This window comes from Neophocaena asiaeorientalis, unplaced genomic scaffold (genome assembly GCF_003031525.2).
Source record: "Neophocaena asiaeorientalis asiaeorientalis breed wild unplaced genomic scaffold, Neophocaena_asiaeorientalis_V1.1 scaffold67, whole genome shotgun sequence".
NCBI lineage: Eukaryota > Metazoa > Chordata > Mammalia > Artiodactyla > Phocoenidae > Neophocaena > Neophocaena asiaeorientalis.
The window spans coordinates 1,024,324-1,039,999 of NW_020173731.1; the positions used below are offsets into that span (position 1 = coordinate 1,024,324).

The following is a 15,676-nucleotide window of genomic DNA, read 5'->3' on the forward strand; positions in this document are numbered from 1 at the left end:
TACAGCAAATTTTAAGGTATTATTTGGTTGCTATAAATTGAGAAGTGGTCTTTGTTGTTTTGCTGACTATTTCTAATTGTTAAATAACCATGTAGTGCATAGTGAAAAGACACTTGCAGACATAGTACATTAAAGTCTTTAATGCTATTGATCACTATTTTTGACCTATGTCATTTTTATCTCCACAGAAATTGGCCCAGTAACAGTTACCACAGATCCCAAGAAATTTCAGTATGAACTCAGAGAACTCTATGTTCAGGTGAGTTCTTGCATTCAATTTTATTTCTTTTAAGGGAAAGGAAAATCATGAACTTCTGGCTGATTTTCTTTAGTTGTAAGTCTGAAAGCAGTGGTTATTGGTTTTTAAACTCTAATACCACTTTTTCTGACTTGATTTGAATGATAGATATGGTAGTGGGACAGATTGGGTTCAAAATATCACCTTCATTTCTGCATTTTCTATGGCCGCTTCCATGCAACAATGGCAGAATTCCATAGTTGTGACACACTGGCCCACAAAGCCTGAAGTGTTTACTGTATGATGCTTTAGAGAAAAAGTTTACTGACTCTTGTTCCAGATGACTCCTTTCCTTGAGAATCATAAGGAGCAGTTAATTCTTTCCCTGTAATAGTAATGGTATAATTACGGTAATTTTGATATTCTTTGCTATAAGTCATCTTTACAAAATTTTTGACTGTAAGTATAATTTTGTTAGTAGAGAAGATGAATAATCGGTTTAAATGTTATTCTGAAAACAGGACTTGGGGATAGGGTTGATATGCACCTTCTCCTCATTGCTGCTTTGAGGTCATTATTCCCAAATCCATTAGTCAAAAAAGAATTGCTTCTTTGAGGCTGTTTTACTGTCCTATCCTCCATGGATAGTCTCTGCTGCAATCACCTACAGATCTTTTGGCCAATCCTCATCATTCATTTAAGCTATTGATACCTGAATCATTGGCTGCCTTTCCCCTTTCGGGCTGCCGTCATTCCGGTGCACTTCAGCATTGATGGGAATGACCTGTCAGAACCTTCTCCTCTCAGTTGTTTGACATGCTATTTGTCTTCAACGCCCTTTTCAGTACTCCATCTCAGTCTTCTATTCTCACACACACCCTCTGGATCTTATGATCACCCCAGTCTGTTCCGTCTCTCAGATCACTAATTCAAGCAGGTCCACAAGCTTGTTTTTGCAGCTACTTACCCTACAACTGCTCCTTCACCCTCATCAAGCACTCTAGTCCATTGACCCCTATCCTGTCTCCCAGGCCATCAGATCTCTCCTTTTTCACTTTCTTCCAGTCTTGCTCAGAGCCCTATCATTTCAAAAACACTCCCTTTTCTTTCTTGTCCATTGCTTTTCTGTTCAAAAGGCAAAACCTCATTCCTGAATGACTGCAGTTATGTCCACCGATGGCCAAGTGCCGTTGAAACCTCACAGCATGGCAGGTTGCTTCCACTGTAAATACATAACCACCTATTTTCACTGGACTCTTAATACTTCCATGATCCTACTATGTTTCTTTGGTCAATCATATCTCCCATTCCTCTCAGTGACAGTTGCAAATCTTATCCATTCTTCTTAAATCTCTATCCTATTACCCTTTCACTACTGGTTATTTCAGCTAATGGTCTAGTCTGAGCAAGCTGTCTCACTTACTGTTTCACACACAGGCATATATAAATGGAAGCCCTCTGCTTCCTCATACCTAGCATGTAATCCACCTACATCTGGTATCCATCCCATCCTCATTCCCTACTTAATCACAACTCCTTGGCTTTCTCAGGATCTTAACCTATCAAACTGTATTTTTCTTTTTTTTTTTTCAACTGCTTAAGGGTTCCCATTTACTTTTAAATATGTTTCAGTCTCCCCCCAAAACAAACGGATCCCAACAAATCAAACCATTATAAGCAAAACAAAATAAACAAATCTCTGTTTTTCTCACATCCTCTTACAAATAACTTATCTCTCTCAGTTCCTTCAGTGTCAAGAATATTGTCTGTAGTGACCGCCATCTTTTCTTCACATCCCTTCCCCATCTACTCCTCAGTCTGTTTCGATCTAGTTGCCACACCCCTGCTCTGTCAAAGTAGCTCTAGTTGGTGATACATGATTTGTATTTTGCTAAATGCAGTGGTAGCATTTCACTTGTCAGCATATTAGAGTAACATCTTTGTAATTCTCGGCAATACTGGCCTCTCCCTTCTTCTTGAGACATTCTCTTCCCTTATGTATGCTCTCATTTTGTTTCCCACTTTTCCTCAGCTTCCTAGGCAGCTCATTTCTGTCCAATTGACCATTAAATGTTTAGGATCCTAGGAGGTTTTGAAAGTGGCCCTATTTTTTCTCTCATTTTTATATCTTTAGGAGAAATCATCCATACCCACATACATATGTTTCTAGCCTAGGCCTCTCCTCTGAGAAATAGACCCTTATGTCAGGCTCTTGGATGTCACAGTGGCCCTCCAAAGTGAAACTCACAAATGTTCTCTTTCCACTGCCCCAAATCTGGTCCTAAATCCTTGCTCTTTGTTCTGTATTTGTTATCTTTGTGAATGATGCCTACAATATTCTGGTTATACTACCAAAGATCTGAGTTATCCTTACTATATCCATTCCCTGCCTCTCTCCCCCCTCCCCACCCCAATATACAAACTATGAATCAAGTCTTGGTTTTTAACTTTCTAAATAATTTTGATATCAATTGACTTTTCTCCTTTTCTATTGGCACTGTCCTAGTCCCAGTTACTGTATCTTTAGGCTAAATTAATGCAAAACAGCTTCTAAGTGATTTTCCTGCATTTACTCTTCTTTTTATTTTTCCAGGCCTTTCTCTACTCTGACAGGCAGACAAAATAATCTCAAAGTACATCTCTGAACATTTCTCCCTAATACCCTGTCCACTTACCTCCTACCCCCATCTCATCAAAGTCTTCCCAAGTTCATGAGTGACCTGAGGCCTGTCAATCTAGAGCCCTTCCTAGAGCTGCTCTCTCCCTTGGACCCTGAGCTCTGCCACAGGGGCCTTGCATAGAGCCTCCTCCTGTCTGTATCCCCACCTGTCTCCCCACAGGACCTTTGCACATGCTGTTCTCCTTGCATAGGAAGTTCTTGTTCTTCATCCTGCCCTCATGTTCATGCTCCTTTAACCTAGTTTAAAATCCTGTATTCAAAATCTCATCTGGAATACCACTTCCTCAGAAAATCCTGCCCTATCCTCCAGGCTCGGTCATATCTCACTGCCTCTCTCCATCACAAACTAGTTGGCATTTCACAGTGAAGAACTATGTCTGATTTAGCTCATCAGTGAATCCCTTAGTAAAATGCCTGGCATGTAGAATGTGCTGAATTTTTTTTTTTTTTTTTTTTTTTGCGGTACGCGGGCCTCTCACTGTTCTGGCCTCTTCCATTGAGGGGCACAGGCTCCGGACGCGCAGACTCAGCGGCCATGGCTCACGGGCCCAGCCGCTCCGCGGCATGTGGGATCTTCCCGGACCGGGGCACGAACCCGTGTCCCCTACATCGGCAGGCGGACTCTCAACCACTGCGCCACCAGGGAAGCCCCTGTGCTGAATTTTTGATGAATGCAAGAATGAATGAACAAACGAACAAACGAACCATTATGTACAAATTAACAGAGTCCAAATTAGAGTTTGAAGTTTAATACTTTATTGGTTCACTGTAGGGTGCATGACTTGATTTGGAACTATATACGGTATGAGCATAATTGGGGCATAGGATGAAAAAACTCAAAAGTTTGGCATTCCAAATATGTATTCCATCGTGATTCTTTTATTGTGACTGTCTTTATTTTTAAATTGCATACTAAATTGAGTTATGTTTCATAAATATCTAAATAGGTGTATATAGTTATCCCTTGACTGTTTTTCTCTTTTATTCAATTTCTTCTGATAATCTTTTTCATTAATCCTCCATTTCCTTTCTCTTATACCATGTCATTCTTTTTCAGTCATTATCTTGATACTTACTGACAATTTACTTTTCTATCCCTTGATATAGCAACTTCTTTGCTGCTTTGGATGTCCACATTCTTTGAAAAAAAATTTTACAGAAAAATTTCTATCCTGTACATGGATCATAGGAATTAGAAATTGTACTGCCCTAATGGTTTAAACTTTTTATGTTCTGGTATTTTATCATGAGCTCCTGAGGGCAAGAGCCTCGTAGCTCTCATTGAGCCTCTGGTCCACTGTGGGATGAACAAGTGTCTGAAGTAGAGTGGACTTAAATAGCTATAAATGAATGTCATACATGGGTGGCTTCTTTTAAAAATGTATATTTAACAGTTAAACTATATCAAATATAATACAAACTTTACTTTGATGGTACAAAGGATACTTAAAAACCTAATCATCAGTTTTCATTATATAAAGATTCAGAAGGGCCAAGTAATGGAGATTTCTAGCTGATAGAATGTTAGGAAGAGATTTACTGTATTCATTTTTTTTCTCTGCGAAAAAGAATTCAGCTGGGATATATTCTTGGAAATCTGGCCAGAATGAAAATGCCTACATTCTCAATGAGACCTGGCGCTGGCGCTTCCTGATTTCCTGCCTCTCCCCTTCTTTTGTTCTGACGGATCTTCAGGGAGTACCCTTATCCTCCTTGCTCCATTTGTCTCCAGGGTGAAGGCTTGTGATTCTTAATCATACTCCATTGATTCTCTCTCCCAGCCAAGCTCTGGAATTGAACTTGATACAGACACTCTATAGGGTCATATAACATCTCTGTTCAAGAAAATAATCTTTCTTTCTCCCCTGGAATGAAAGCTGGTGTCCATTTCTCTGGAGATTTCCTCTATTGGCTGCATCTTATGGAATTTAATTTTAAATTGTCTTAGGATCCAAGGGGATGCTTAATTAGAACAACCAGCCAGGGAAGAAATCAAATATTTACTTTTTCTCTTCATTCAAAATCGGGCATTGTTATAGGCATTGGGAATACCACGGAAGTGTTTTTACTTTCAAAGTTTCTAGTGAATTATTCCTTTTTTAATCAATGGCAAAAAATGTCACCAAGTAAGGGTCAAATATGACAAGACACTAGGCTATATTATCGCTTAACATCTAACCTAAAGAATATATTTTGTTTTCTCTTCAGTGTTTCGTAGAGAATATTTTATTTCATAAATCACTCTGTGAAGCTAAAATTTACAAATTTCATAAAATTTTAGAATAATACTAAATTGTGTGTGTGTATAATTTCCAGACACTTCTTCAGTTGCCCTTCTACCATTTTTAGTAACTCCCCCCAAATCACTGGTATAAAGAGCAACAAGGATTGCTATCTTGTTAAAATTAACTTGGATTTCCTAAAAAAGAAAACTTTAAAAATACTCCTTTCATACTTTGTTTTGAAAACAAGAAAAGTAAATTCAGTTGGAAGTAAATTAAATAATTGCCCATTAACTTTTTACTAGGTTCAGCTATTTTTCCTGTAGAGATATGGAATTAACTTGGGGAAAAGCAATTTAAAAATTTCCAAGAAAAACATAACAAAAATCACTAAACTTAAATCATTAAGTTTATAACATTAATTTCGTTTTCCTTCATCTTCTTTCATCTGGAATGCAGAGAAGTAACTTGAAAAGTATCTGAGCTTTCTCTCTGGGGAAAAGAAGGGAAGACAAATGACAGCAATGGTATTCAAATCACACAGAGCTTTGGGAATTAATATCCTTGTGAATGTGCAGTGCGAAGGCCTGCCTCAGGTCACAGTCTTTGTAAGAAACTATAAAGCTTGTTGATTTTTAGAAAATGGTATTGGCAATGATATGCTTTCAAGCCTTTTATCCAAACATTTTAAAGAACAAAAAGCATATTAGTCAAACATTTGAAGTGTAGAGAAGGAAGGTATTTCTACAGTAATGGAATTATAATTTTTTCATATAGATGGTTGATCCCCAGACCTGAAAAATTTCACACATAATTTAGTTTTTCTTTGAGAAGTGTTTTGACAAAATTGACCTTAATTAAAGCAAGAATAAGAGTAAAAATATGTAGAACAGCATCATGACATAGCAACAAGATAGAGTTATGAAGATTAGGGTAAGGTCCAATTATTGTCATTCTTTAACTGAAACAGAAGAATAAATAGACAAACTGATGTTAAGGGGAAAAAATGTTCTGCTGTAGTATAAGAACAGTTGATGTTAGAATTAACTGCCAACAGAGAATATGAAAAACTGTGGCCAGATAGGCAAAGACTGTTAAAATAGAGGATAATGTTGATTTATGATGTCTATTCAGTATACATTTTATTTAATTTCAAGTATTCTAAATCATGCTACTATGCAAAAGTGTCCTTTTTATTTTTATTTCTATATTTATAGAAGTCTTCTATATGAATTTAAAAAACAAAACTGATATATAACCAAAAAAATTAAGAAAGTAAAATTGACTAGAACAAGAAAAGGGAAAGGATTATATGTTAGGATAAATATAATGTAGAGCTATAAGAGATGTCATTTTCATGTTTGGTATTGGACATGATTCAACTGAAGAAAGCAGTTTTCATTTCCATTTAAGTTTTCTTAATATGCATTTGACTTACAAATATGCATTTAACTTACAAATGCATATATATCAGCATATACATATACACACTTTTACAGGAGGAATGGCATGTATTTAATTTAGGGAAGAAAGTGAGATAGAGTCCAATGCATACAATTCATAATACGTGTGAAAGCTACAAGAATAGTAGAACCAGCATCTGACCCAAAATAAGGACTTGATCGATGTTAGCTATTGTTACTGCTATTACTACTACTATCTCTAGTACTCCGAGGTTCTTTTAGCAGAAATAATCACCAAATAATTATACCATAAATGAACAAATATGGAACTTGTGCCTTGTGAAAGATTTTGCATGTATTTTAAAGTCATCCTCTCGTTTCAAACCTACACAAATATTAATCTTCCTTTTTGCAAATGAGGAGACTCAAGCTTTGAGATCTTAGGCAATGTCTTCCTCAGGTCACCAAACTGGCAAGGAGCAAGGTTAGTCTCAAAAGTGGAGGTATTTAATGTCAAAGCCAGTGTCCTTTTTCACTTTGCTACTTTTCTTCTAAAGATTGGTTTAAGTAACCTTATTAAGCTAATCAAATTCACGTTTATTTATATAATTTCTCTTTGTATTTTACTTCAAAGTAGGAAAGTAGAGAATTAAAGACAGATGTAGGTCTAGGGCTGGTCTCATCCTCAATGAAACAAATTTCTTTCTTAAAGATTTCGACTTCCTCTTCTACCTCCAGTCACTTTGGGTTATCGGCTCACCTAAAGTTACTGAGCGGCCAATGAGAATGGTAACTGTAAACTGAAAATGACTCCCTTTGCTCAGCATGTGTTCTTGCTACTTAGCGTGCTAAGCTTATTTAAGTGTAACCTCACAGTCACCTTGGAGAGACACGAGAACAAGATGCATTTTAAGAGATTGAAAGGTAGTGTTTATACTGCAGTTGTATTTGTAGGCGGTTTTGATTATTTTTATTGTTGAAATTTCTTGGTGCCTGAATGAAGCATCTATTCAAACTTCAGTTTGCTGCTGGAGTTTTCTACTAGAAGGACAAACAATCCTATACCCCCAGGAAGTGAGGGATGGGAACTAAGATAAGTAACTGGAGGGCACTGGGAATGATTGGCTCCTTTCTAGCTATCCATCCTGGTATCCCTATCCAGAAGCAAATAGTTGGCTGATTTCTGAATGATCTTTTGTGTGCACTTCGAAGGACAAAGAGTATAGAAGGGTATCCTGACCGTTGCATTGCTTTTTCAAAGCAGAATACAGATATTTAGAATGGGGTGGGTGTGGATTATGATGGGACATTTCTTGATTTTCTTTTCAAAGTGTGGATGTGTGGGGATGTTCTTATGGGTACATACATAAGTCAATGTGGAGTAAATATTGCAAATATATGTGACAGAATAACATTTAGGAAGAGGACTCCTTTGACCTATGATGCCTGGATTTATTCCATTCATGGTATTAAGTCAATCAAGGGATTGCTCTGTTCCCCGCAATAAGTACTATACCTGATTTTGTCAGGTTTTAGGTGATGGTGAGGATGGAGGTCAAAATGTTTTTCTTGGGAGAATATTTCTTGATCTAAAGCCATGACTCCTAGAAAAAACCTATAAACCTCACTTTCAACAAAATGGAAAATTAAAGAGTTTCTTTAAGGGAAATTAAAGAGTTTCTTCTCAATCCAAATTGATCTGAAGCAGTTCTCAAGAAGCCATCTATTTTTCTTCTTAGGCCTTGAAAAAGTCTCAAGAAGACTAGTAGAGTCTTGGTTTTGGTATTGACTTTGAGTAGTATTTGTTCAGTTATCCCTTCAGATGTTCGGATCCCTTCCAGAAACTTATCAGTACCCCAGGCATGAACTGGCATCAGTTAGAGATTTGATAGCACTGGCCTTCCTCAGCAGATGATACCTGGGGCTCCTGTGGAGCAATATCTGGGAGCCTCTGTTGATGTTCAAGGCTGATACAGGCTTTCTTGGGCAGGAATATCCCATTATTGAACACTGGTCCAGTCACCAGCTAAGTCCCTCAGGTTTCCTTATGCAAACTTTGAACCGGGTCTCCATTCTTCTATATTCATGTTGATTTTAAAAACTCCTCATTTATCTACTCTCTCTATGTATTAGTCTCCTCCTTTGAGATGACCTAGATCTTAGTTCACCAATTTTGTTTAATGACTACTTACTTGTTCTAAAAAAAAAAAACACGTATCTATCTCCAACTTCTATATAAATGTAACATTCACAAATTATAATGATTTTATTAGTAAAAATACATTCTATTAATTTTTTTTGTCAAGACCTATTATAGCCTACATAATATAAATGTATTTTTATCACTTTACATAAAAAGAATCACAACATTACAGCTTCTTCAATTAGTAACAAAGATTATGCCAAATGTGCTGGAAAGCATGTAAATTCCATACGTGAATGTTGGAACAGAAAGGAAGAGAAAGTGGGCAGGTAGAGTCTGAGGTAGTACAGAGGAAAGGTAGAGAAAGGGTCATAGCAGAGAGAAGACAGGGAGAAAGAAAGCCTTCCCAGAGGAAGTGCAAGCAGGGTGAATGCCTAGTCCTTGAATAAGCAAATGATGATTGGCTACAAGGGCCTCCTTAGACCATGCCCCTGCCCTCTTCTGGCTCCTTCTCACTGAGCAAGCAAGAGAGACATTTGAATCTCTCTCAAAGAGATATTTGGAGACCAGGAGTCCTTTCCAACCAGAGACCAAGCCAGTGTCTTAATTTGATGGGAAAAGAAAAGGTCCCAATAAAAAGGTACAGAATCCTTGAAGGAGGAGGGAATTCTCTAAGTAGCAGAGAAGAGGAGAATTACTGAAGTGGTTACTGAGAATTCCAAGATATCATTTTGCAGTTTCCCATTTTTGCCTAGAGTTAACCCTGCACACTTCTATATGTCTCCTGATCACGAGAAGCTATTCGGTGGTGTTTTTGTTATGCTTGGTTGCTTCCACGCTGTTTCCCTCTCGAAAGGACCATGGTCTATTATAATTCATGTAAATTATGAAGCTTTTGAAATATTTTAAGGTATAAAGGCACATTATTTTCTGATGTATTAATCAAGATATTGAGCGTCTGGTACATAGTCTCTTCTTTATGATTATTTAAATGGAAGTGAACTGAATATCCTTGTAAGGCTCAACATAAAATAAGTTCCAATAACTGGAAAGATCAATTTCTGAAGCATTAGACTCCTACTACTGACAGGTGATAACCTGAAAGCCTGGAAAGGGTTGTCATTGTTAACCTTTAATGTTCCTGGAATCGAGATCAGCAGTTCTTTAATGCCTTGATTTGTATTCCACCTTCTTCAGACTAGTAAAGGGCAGCATGGTGGACTGCCTGGGATGCATCATTTTCTTTTTTTGATTATGGAGATTTGAAGTTTGGACTCTGAAATATTCTGTCCCTCAGTACATCACTGCTGTATTTTCTACAAGTGATGAATACCAAATGTCACTGATGCATTAGGATTCTACAGTCATTTTGATTTACTTTATACTTGATTGTGAGCAACTTTTAATTAAATTCAATGTAATTTAATGGTTTCCACATGTACATTCTGTTTTCTGGGTTATAGAATCGCACAGCTGTATTTTTAGAAAGAGAACTGAGGGTTGTAAACTTTTGTGCAGCTTGCAACTGAGTTTCATTTCTAAATTTTATATGTAAAGGGAAAATTATGCAAATAAGACATCCAAAACAATGGGTGTTCCATGTGAAAGGAAAATACAGTTTGACTCTGAAACTAGGCTTAGTAGGTTGTAGTCATGTTAGAATAAGGGTAAATATTGTAATGCCAATAGACATTCTTTTGGACTCAGGCATGAGCCTACCAAAAATGTTTCATTTTTTGATGGCTTAGAGTTAGGCGTAACTGGAAAACAACTGGTATAAACACTAATTCATTGAAAATGGCTGATGAGAATAGAAGAATTGAAATGGGTTGGAAGAGAAATAATAAGGCATGGCAAGGGCCTGCTTTGAGATTAGCCTTCTTCCTTCTCTGATCCCTTTTTTGATGAGTGTTTTCCCATTAGGTTTTGGACAGAGACCTCATTTTTCTCCAACTCCTCTCAGGGTTTAAAGGTTCAGTTTCTTCCAGTACCGCTCCCACACTGTCTTGTATTTAGAAAAGACAGCATGGTAATCTGTTTTATTACTCCCTTGACTGATAGCATTTCTATTCATTCTTATTTAATCTTGTTGACAGGAATTTATTTTCTGAACATAATTATCACTGTAATTCTGAGGTTACCATTTTTTCCCCTTTAATTTCAAGAGCAGTGTTTCCTGTGAAAGGGCACATCTGTTTTTTTGTAAACATTTTTTTCTATCTGAAGTGTCTTTGGCAACTTGGTAAGTTGTCACAATCAGTAGAATTATAAAGACAAAATGATGAATGAAACTACTGATACAAATTAGTTATATTTCAGAATTCAAATAAAAACTCTTAAGAAAGTCAGGCCCTTCTTATATACCTTTAGGGAATTATGCAATTCAATGCATTATACAACTTTATCTCCCTCACAGCTTTCATTTTCATGTATCTGTGCAGGTTGATGTGGTTTGTTTTCTGTTAAATATAAAAATTGACCTCATGATGTGGGGTGGGGGGAGGGAGGTGGGGAGGGAGAAAGAGAGAGAGAGATAAGAGGGAAGAAGAGGGAGGAGGGGGAGAGGGAAGACATGGGGGGAGTTAGTTTTATATATATACACTCACATGCACACACACACACACATATATATATTCATATATGTATTGCTTACTTAAAGAACAACTTTTGGCACTTGTATTTTCAGGAGACTTAGCTCTGGAATTTTGCTACTTGAAATGAGATGGTCCAGGCTTGAGCAAAGCTAAGACTTAATACAGCAAGTGTGTCTAGATTGTGTCAGGATTGCTTTGCACAGTCTCATTCACCCATTTACCCACTATTCATTCATTTACCCATTCATTCATCAAACAACAATGGAACACTTACTAAGTTCCCCAAGGAACAGTGATCTAGTGGGAGGAAGCAGATAAGTTATACGTACAAGTCAGCAAATGCTATAATAGAATGAACAATATTCTGTGGGCATCCAGAAGAAGGAGAATCTTTCTTCTGCTGCTTTTACATTGTCCCTGACAAGCTGCTTGCAGCCACAGAAGTAGATGAGGAAATAAAATGCCACACTGCTGTTTGTGTGATGCCAGGCAGAATTGAGTTCCTAATCCCTGCTCTTTCACATACTGGTTGTGTGATCCTGGGAAAGGGGTTTTCAAGATTTAGTGCTCTGTCAATAAAATATGCTAAAAATGATACCTCCCCCATCAATTGATGTAAAGCGTAAATAGCGGAGCATGTGTGACAATACCGTCTCAGTGCTTGGTGCACAATTGATATCCATTGAGTTAATACAAGTAGAGTGTCATCACCAACAAAGTATCAGTTAAATAAATGAGACTTTTCATAGATTCACGTTCATCTATTCTAAATTTCTTCATCATAGGTGTTTTATAGAATATTATTTTACTTTTCCATTTGGTATTCAGGTCAAAACAGAAAATGTTAAGACTTTTAGAGGACTACTTTTTTTTTTTAAGTTTGGAACTAAACACTTAAAACAGTTTGTTTTTATAATTTCAGTCACAATCCCATTGCACTAATTTTATAATCTGTACATGAGTTTGACCCAAATTAACCTAAAGTGTCTGACTTTGTTAGGCTTATTTATGAGCGTGGACATTTTGACAGTGGTTCTCAGTCCTGTTCTGACAAATTTACCTTTTAGCTAAATTTAATGATCAGAAGATCAGTTAATGATTTGGGAAACACTATTAGCCAACCTGTGAGTTAAGTTTCTAAGATATTTTATATGTTTATGTAAATATATAAAAACTTTATTTATAAACTCTGTGTGTGTGTGTATATTTAAACAAAGTAAGTGATTTATAGATTTTTGGAGTAGATTTTAGCTTGATTCCTAAACCTTAGTAAATTAAAACAACTTGAATTTTTGTTTCTAATAACTTCTTCCAGGAAGCAAAGTTCACGGAAGACTTTTAGATCAAATCAACAGCTTTACAAATAATAGTCTAGAATGAAGCCTACATAACTAAACCAAACATCATTCTAAAGCAGTGCTGTCCAATAAAAGTAGAATGTGAGCCACATATGTAATCTTAAAAAACAGTTGAAATTAATTTAAATAATCTAACCCATTATATCTAAAATATTATCAATTTAACATGTCATCAGGATAAAAATCAGTACTTCAGTTTTCAAATTTAAATTTTAAAATAAAATAAAACATTCAGTTCCTCAGTTCCACTAATCTTATTTCAAGTGTTCTGTAGCCACATTGGGCTAGTTAGTGGCTACTATAGTAGATAGCACATATCTGAAGTCTTCCCTTTATAGATCATTTTAATGGTTATTTATGATTTAAAATGATGAGAAAATTAAACTCAAGTATCAGAGAGGGACCTTTATAAGGCTATAACATTATATGTTAACTTCTTTTGGAAAAAAGAAACTTATTTTTCTTTTCAAGAACCTACATGTACAATGAGATAGGCAAACTTCCAAGGATTCTAGTGGTCTTTAGAGTCTACTCCTGGGTGATGTTGAGGGATGAGCATCCCGAAGTTCTCTTAGAGTAAATTTGAATGCAAGTCAAGTGGCTCAAAGATTGTTCTCCACTCAGTAACTGGACAAGATTTATCATTCTTGCCATTCCTAACAAATATCTCTGAAGATGACTTAGCTGTTCTGATTTTTGGCCCACAGACAGATGACTTCTCCTAGCCCCTTGATACTAGGTGACAATGAGCAAAACGCAATTCATCTCTCCAGAGAGTTATTTACCACAGAGCATTATTGTGTACTTGGCCATTTAACAAATGCTGTGGAGTAGATAACTTATATTGTGATTCCACTCAGGTGCACAATGTCGAGTGCAGGTGAGAAATTGTTTTTTGCTTAAGCTTCTGAAAATACAGTAGGAATCTAATACATTTTTGAGCAGTCCAGAGTATTCATTACAGATATACAGAGTTGGCTACAAGTAACAATTATTCCTATCCAACATACTAAAGTTACCAATGTGCCCAGTAGCTATTTCCCACTTTCCTAGCCCACAAATGCTCACTCAGGGGCATTTGCTGCACACGGTAATCCCTCCAAATAACTGTTATGCCAAGGAAAATATGTTTCATTATTAAAGAATAAAGCAAATTAGAGTACATCTGAAGAGTGAGGAAGTATATCTGAATGGGAGAAAAGAGAACGTTTTAAAGAGGGGAAGGCATATTATCTCAACCTTGGAAGAAAAATAATTCAATTTGACAAATATTTACTCAGTAATTACTGTATGTCAGCAAATGCTATGAACTGAGTTCTCAAGGATTTAGCACACAGTTCCTGCCATCAAATAGCTTATAGAAAATGGGAGATTTTAGACATGCATACATCGGTAAGGAATGTTTGATGGTGGAGATGCAGCAGTAGAAAGATTACTTGAATGAAAGTACTAAAGGAATTAAGATGTGAAGCAAGGGGCATAGTTACAGAACAGGAAATAGCCTCAGATTAAAGGAAGCAATTTTTTTCTTCGAGTTTTATTGAAATATAATTGACATACATCACCGTATTAAGTTTAAGGTGTACAGCATGATGATTTGACTTACATACATCATGAAATGATTATTGCAGTAAGTTTAGTAAGCAGTCATCATCCGATATAGATATAAAATCAAAGAAATAGAATAAAAATTTTCCCCTGTGATGAGAACTCTTAAAGTTTACTCTCTTAACCACCTTCATATAGAACACATAGCAGTGTTCACTATATTTTATCATCATTGCATCCCTAGTACTTCCCTTACTGTTAACTGGAAGTTTGTACGTTTTGACTGCCTTCAGCTAATTCCCCCTCCCTTTGCCTCTGGTAACCAAAATCTGATTTCTTTTTCTGTGAGTTTGTTTTCGAAGTATTATTGACCTACAACACAGTTCCTGTTACACAACGTATTAATTCAATATTTCTGTACATTTCACAATGATCACCAAGTCTAATTACCAAGGAAGCAATTTTTGAAGAGGGAGCATCAGGAGATAGAAAGCCAGAAAGATAATTTGATCCAACACAGTGGTTAGTGAAAGATTTTAACTAGGAATGTGATATAGACAGCTCTTTACTTCAGGAAGTATAAAGTTTGGTGGTAGGAAGAGCAGATGAGATAGGAGGCTATACTTATAATAAAATTAATGATAAGAAGAGTGAATTGTAGGAAGTAAAGAGGAAGGGAGGGGACAGATTCATGATGGGTGTAGAAGGAAAATGGTTTGACCACTGATGAGGTGAAGAAAGAGGGAGGAGTCAAAGATGACTCAGGATTTGAACTGAACATCTAGGCAGATGGTACCATTAACAAAAATAGGGAAGATATGGTTGGGGAAAATACAGTGAGTTCCATAGTAGATGCACTGAATTGTAGACACCTGTAAAATGTCTAGGAGTAGATGTCTAACAAGCACTTGTAAATAGAAAATTGGAATTTGGGAGATGAGTACAGTCTGAGGATACAAGTATACAAGTTTTTGAGAACAGTATTATCTGTTAAGCTAGATCCTGTGAAAATGCACATAAGTAAAAGAGGATAGGAGATATTTACTGAAAAAATAGAAGGAACTGCTAACTCAATAAAATTTCTGGGAGTCGATAACTGTTATCTTCTCGAAAGTTACTGCAGTGTCCAGCCCTCTACTATTAAGAAAGTGGCATAATATTTAATGGGTGTCTCAACTTTAGAAGTAATTTGTAACAGTTGGTGCTCAGTTCCAACTCATTGAATAAATGATGTTTAAAGGCTGTAAGTACTGAGTGGCATCCAGTGCAAGAAAAGATTCTTCAGGTGGTCCAGGCTAAAGTGTAAACAATTCTAGTGCTTGGTTCTTATGACCCTGATTAGATCTGTGGTGCTCAGGGTATCTGTATCAGAATCAGAGATTGTTTGGAGCCTAGGGAAAGCCCCAATAGGATAATCAAGTAGAATCTTCAGAGTTTAAAGGTAAAACCTTATCCCTTTCATCAAGTAATTATTTTCTTTTTGAGAAAGA

The 15,676-nt window shown here is 36.5% G+C and overlaps 1 protein-coding gene across 1 annotated transcript in view; it reads left to right on the forward strand.

The window, feature by feature from the left end:
• The window catches only part of HMCN1 (hemicentin 1), a 503,492-nt gene that overhangs the window by 107,941 nt on the left and 379,875 nt on the right, over positions 1-15,676 (forward strand). Inside the window, exon 2 of the mRNA XM_024751100.1 lies at positions 189-259. Within this exon, the coding sequence (XP_024606868.1) occupies positions 189-259 (71 nt within the window). The remainder of the gene's footprint in view (positions 1-188; positions 260-15,676) is intronic.